Genomic DNA, 5,757 nt, shown 5'->3' with positions numbered 1-5,757 from the left:
GCCCTGCAGAACCAGCGGTCCCGAACTGGGTGGGCCTGCTTAGGGGTGTCTGAGGCGAGCGCTACATTGAGCTCACAGCAGGCGAGTCATATCCCCTCCATTATAATGTGCCGGACTAGGTGAGAAGGACTTCAGGCCCGCGATGTGTATTGCTCGCAAAGAGCAAGATGCAACAATGTGGCTAAATACTCCTAAAAAAACAATGTGGCTAAATACTCCTCTTTGCTTGATCAGGGTGGCCACTTGTGGCTAATTTCTCTTGTATTCCCATGAACATCCACATTGATCAATAAAGTATTGGCAATTCTAAAAAAAACAATGTGGTTAAATTAACATTACTCCCTCCATTTTTGTATACAAGGCCACAAACTCAGATTACAAGTACCAATGTAAAATTTAATGTCTGCTTTACAAGTCAACTTTTTTTCTTGTTTACTGGGATCATTAATACTTCGCATGCATGCAAAGAAACTGAGTGGAGGAAGTAGTTGGCTGTCATTATGACTGCATACATGCAAGTATTAAACATGTTGTTAGTACGAGAAAATATCATTAACTTTGCCTCGATTACTGTTCGTGGCCTTGTATAGATGCAAAATGTATATTCCATAGTGGCCTTGTATATAAAAATGGAGGGAGTACTAAAGATGTTGCAATGTAACACCATCCAAGTGGAAACCAATTCCTTGCTGTTATTGCGAGCTGTTCAGGGTAAGAAACATGACCGAGCTGCACATGGTGCAACTTTCAGGGAGATTAAATGTTTTGCCAGTTTGAATTTTGCTCGTTTTAGTATTTTGCGTTGCCCACGGGCTTGTAATAAAGTAGCTGATTCTTTAGCACATTTGGTGCTAGCCTAGAGCTTGCGTCCTCAACTGTATGGGCGGATGGGGTCCCGGACTTCGCTTGTAGTCTGGTTACCAACGATTTAGCTGGTTGTTCTGGTTAATGGAATAGAGAAGTATTCTGGTTTTTTTAAAAAGATGTTGCAATGTACATCTTTATGTACATTATTTGTTGCATTAGTAAAGATGTTCAAAAAATTTATGCATGATCATATGAAAGAAAAAGAGTGATTCTGATTTTTACCCTCTACTTTGACATTTTTATGCTAATTTGGTATCATCCGAATTACCTCATTTAAGGAAAGTTTTACCAGTTATATCCTTTATAATGTTTTGAGAGCAACCATGTGTCCTGTTGCCATGTACGCGTGACATGTCATGCCATCGTTTTTTATACAACAATGTTCTTCACACGAACAAGCCGAATAGCTTAGTCAGACATGATTTTTTCTAATGGTCGTCAGCTGTACAAACGCACTGCATCGTTCAATTGGTTCCGCTAAATAGTTGCATGTGGGTGTTTGGAATGAGTACAACTTAGCTTATGGACGCGAATCGATCCATGCGCGGGGAAAATATACAAGGAGGAAAACCGCTATCTATCACGCCATATACCAAACCGCTAAGGCCCACATAGCAGACCACTCTTAAAATATAAACTTTAATGAGACAAAAACAGGGAAAACTTTCGGTAATTGGGATACAAACTTGCAAAACTTTTGTTAAATAGGGTATTCAGATGAAAACTTACCTAGCTAGCTTTACAAATATCAAGTAGAGGTAAAAATTGGACTTCACTCTACGAAAAATTACATAATTTTACACAATCACTATAGTAGTAATATTTCGGCACATCGTTCGAAATCACTAAACATGAGTGGATACATCGTTCTGGCCATGTGTGTCGGCATAGGAGGACAGAAGAGATGTCGAAGCATCGTATGATGCTTCGTGAGTGCCCTGAGACTGACAGCCGACCTTACTGTTCCTATACACCGCGTAGATAACCAGCTGGATACCTCCCAAGAAGCAACCTATCCCATTTGGGACCTGCATTTTCATTAACATCCCACTTAAAGATCACTAACACTCTTCCATTTTCATTAACCCCAATAAGTGTAAGACTTACCCCGAGGAAGACATCTTTGTCGAGTATGGCATACATGGCCCAGACGCCTCCGTTGAGGAAGAGGAAGAAGGAGAGGAAGAAGGGCATGTACTCCACGCTCCTCGAGGCGATCACCCTTCTCTGTTCCCGCCACAAATTTACACACGTTGTTCAGGAACATGAAACCAATTAGCGGAGCAGCAACTAAAGGGCGTGGCAATCAGGCCCACGAAAACAGCAGCCGGCCAGCCTGCCTTCTCAATCGAGATCTTGGCCCACTCGCACACCTAATTTAACATGACATGATGACTACAGTAGTAGTAGGCCTGTATACTCCTCATGCATTCATTCATTCACACGTGACAGTGCAAGAACGTGTCTCTGACTTGTTTTGGAATGATTTAGATAGTGATCAGCACGTAGCTATGAGCTTAATTAAGCAAAAGGATGTAGGACTACAATATTATAACCCCATATTGATACTATAAGTACATCACGAAGATATCGATCGATCAGCCAGCTACTGTGTTAGTTGGCTGTTTCCTCTGAAAAATAGTGGTTCTGCGTCCAATCAAACAACCCACATGAGATCTCCCCGCCAAAAAAATAAATAGAAAATTCGACATGCCATCCACGCTTTGTATAATGTAATGTAACGAATATATTCTGCATATCGTGTTTCCACATATATGGGTTTTCAAGACGACTGGCATGTCCATCATATCCGTGTACATTTACTGCATCTATGTTTGTTAAATGCAGGTGTATATATGTTGAGATGTTGACCTACACATATGTATAGCATATCTCTTGTCTGGAGGTACGTACGCAAGGTGTGCACATGCCGTACAAGAAAGCGTTAGCTAATGGAAACTGTATAGCTTGACCGAAACCTTGCGTACGTATCCCAACTGAATGGCTGTCTCACGATGTGTATGTATGTATGTGTATGGTTAGAGATGATCTGGTAGTGCTTTCCCACCTCGAACTAAGATCTAACTGGATAAAAATAAGGATCAATCTTTTATGAATATTATTTGTTCTATATTATGTACTGTATTATAGTCTTATGGAGCATAAGTATGAACACAGATTTTACTAACAAAATACAGGTCATATGCCACCAAAAGTATTTGAAAGATGATTCGAATAATGTAACTTTTGGAGTACTATACAACTTCAAAGAAGATGTTTTAGGGTGTTGGTTATATTTAGAGAAAAGTGCGTCCAACACTCGTTTAAATTGAACAGTTTTGCTCTTAGTATTGTTGCAAAGTGAGTTATTTGCTAGGATTTAACTATTAAAAATCATTATATATGTATGGGCCAAAAATTAATGTCAGCATAGCGCAATTACCCACACACACTATCTCTCTTGTGTCAATCATCAGATTAAGAAAAGAAATAAAAATAGCCACGAAAAATATGATGACTGATTTATTTGTTGGGTCTTGGTGTAATGGCCTTACCACGGCAGCGAGTGGGGACCCATACATGAACACGCTAAGGCAAGCACATATCAATCCAATGACCACGATTTTCATGTCAAGCCCACGAATGGCGAATGTTGTGGTCGCGAACACGACCCCAAAAAATCCAATGTCCAAAGCTGCCACCAACTTTGTGGTTTTAACCTGCAAAAGTTGACATGATATTATTGATTGGACACTTTTAGATGGCTGATTGCGCTTGCCATGCGATCATCCATACATATAATATATAGTAAAATTATTATGACATTTTCACAGTCGAACTATATCATAAAATTGCCAAAAAAGAAATATGACAATGAAGCTACTCTTAGGTGGTGTTTGGTTCTCTAGCCCTAGGACTTTTTCTAGTCCCTAGGACTTTTTGAAAAAGACTCTCAAGGAGGTGCTTCTAAGGACTTTTAGCAAAAAGTCCCAAAAAAGTCCCACCCTGTTTGGTTTGGTAGGGACCTTTTCTAGTCCCAACAAAAAAAGTCCCTGGAACCAAACACCCCCTTAGAGTAACTCAGGAAAATGTCGAAAATAACCACATTAATTAAGGCAGCTGAAATAGGAACACAAGATAAGTGGGTCCAAAGGGAAAGAATGCAACTCAATAGAAACAATTAATATGATAGATATGTTGCGTCTAAAGATAGCCACTAATTAAGAGGGTGTTTGGATACGTTTTAGTCCCATGACTAAAAGTAGTGGGACTAAAACTTGCTAGCCTCACCCATGCTCGGATCCAAATACTAAAGAGACTAAAATCAAGTTATTGAGCATTTATTATCCTTCAAACCCTCCAATCCAAAACTCGCATGTGTTCAAGGAGAGAAATTAAATGAGGAGAGAGAGGGCTAATACATATTTTAGTAGGTTTCCTATGACTAAATTTTTTTAGCCTCAAGACTAGTCCTAGCCTCTCTTTAGTCAGGTGTGCTTGGGACTTTAGCCTCTAAAAGAGACTATTTTTAGTCAGACTAAAAATAGTCCCTTGGATCCAAGCATGCTCTAAATAGTTTAGGGTATGAAATTACTTGACCACCCTTCTTGTTCCCTTAATGGGGAAACATACAACTAACTCGGTCAAGACGAGCTACTCCCCTTAATGTGATCGGGCAAGCTACTCCTATAGTTCCATCAATAGGGGAACATACAAATTCAGGAGTAAATTGTTGTCTAAAGATAAAAATGGGTTATATTTGTAGACCGTGTGGCCTTTTTTTTTTTGCGATTCGTAGACCCTGTGGCCTCACATACCCTTTTGGCATGATCGGCCGCGTAGACAAGGAAGAGGACGATGTAGATGGTCTCCATGACAGCGCCGAAGCCATTGACTGTGGCGATGAGCAGGCCGTCAGGCTTGGTGAAGCCGTAGTATAGCCATAGCAATGTGTTGAGCAACGTGAGGACGTACGGCGCCGCCTCGAAGTCCTCCGTCGACCTGCTCCTCACGATCCTCCAGAATGTGGGGCTGCACCATGTTTGTAAAGCAACAACAGCAATCAGCCATGCATGCAAGCAACAACATAAACAAAATCCGGAGGTCGATCCTCCTTCGAAAAAAAAAGAATAAGCAGAAACAAAATACATGCTTCTGTAAATGCGTGCATGATCGCATGCTCTTACATGGGAGAAACAAAGACCAGAACCGAGATGATGTTTCCTGCAAAATGCAAAGGAGGCTTTATGGTCAAACAACAATGAACAAAGAACAAAGTAAGGGTGGGTGCGTGAGAGAGAGAGAGAGAGAGAGAGAGAGAGAGAGAGAGAGAGAGAGAGAGAGAGAGAGAGAGACTCAAGCATGCATGTGCATACCTATGATGCCGATGATGAACAGAGTGGAGTTCATGGCGCGCAGCTGCCAGCCGAGAAAGCTGGTGGAAGGGAGGATGAAGAAGAGGTGCGTCAAACTTAATGAGGAGGTCGAAATTAAAGGACGATGATCTCCAAACTAGGAGGACATCCATCGTACTTAATGCGGAGAAAGCACTGCACGATCGAGCCTGCACTGCTGGATGAGAGGGACAGGCGGTTACGAATTAATTCGAAGCTGGGCCTGAGATAGCTGCCTCGTGCAACACAAGATCACTATAATATGTTGATGCAGATCCGGTTGACCAAAAGGCAGAGATCGACATGCTTATTTCTCCCTTGTTTTCTTGCAGATATGTAATGAGATGTATATCTTTGCAGTTATCATCACGAATCCCCATTTGATTTCATTTTATTTATCTATACTCTACTTGATGTACTTGCGGTCGTCCTTAATTTGGTTCCTTTTTATTCTTTCTTGAGAATATTTCCTGAATTTTTTTATTTAATCGGCAAA

General features: G+C 40.9%; 1 protein-coding gene across 1 annotated transcript; it reads right to left on the bottom strand.

Annotated features, from left to right (window-relative positions):
• Positions 1–1,523: 1,523 nt before the first annotated feature.
• On the bottom strand, positions 1,524–5,361 carry LOC123102165 (bidirectional sugar transporter SWEET17). Its single transcript, XM_044523465.1, has 6 exons — positions 5,244–5,361; positions 5,055–5,091; positions 4,686–4,899; positions 3,423–3,587; positions 1,975–2,094; positions 1,524–1,895 (listed from the first exon to the last, which is right to left on the bottom strand). The coding sequence occupies exons 1-6, from the start codon at positions 5,275–5,277 to the stop codon at positions 1,713–1,715; spliced, it is 753 nt and encodes a 250-aa protein (XP_044379400.1). The 5' UTR covers positions 5,278–5,361; the 3' UTR covers positions 1,524–1,712.
• Between the last annotated feature and the right edge of the window lie 396 nt (positions 5,362–5,757).

The sequence above is a fragment of the Triticum aestivum genome, chromosome 5A, assembly GCF_018294505.1.
Source record: "Triticum aestivum cultivar Chinese Spring chromosome 5A, IWGSC CS RefSeq v2.1, whole genome shotgun sequence".
Lineage (NCBI taxonomy): Eukaryota > Viridiplantae > Streptophyta > Magnoliopsida > Poales > Poaceae > Triticum > Triticum aestivum.
This window is presented reverse-complemented; position numbering and strand designations above follow the sequence as displayed.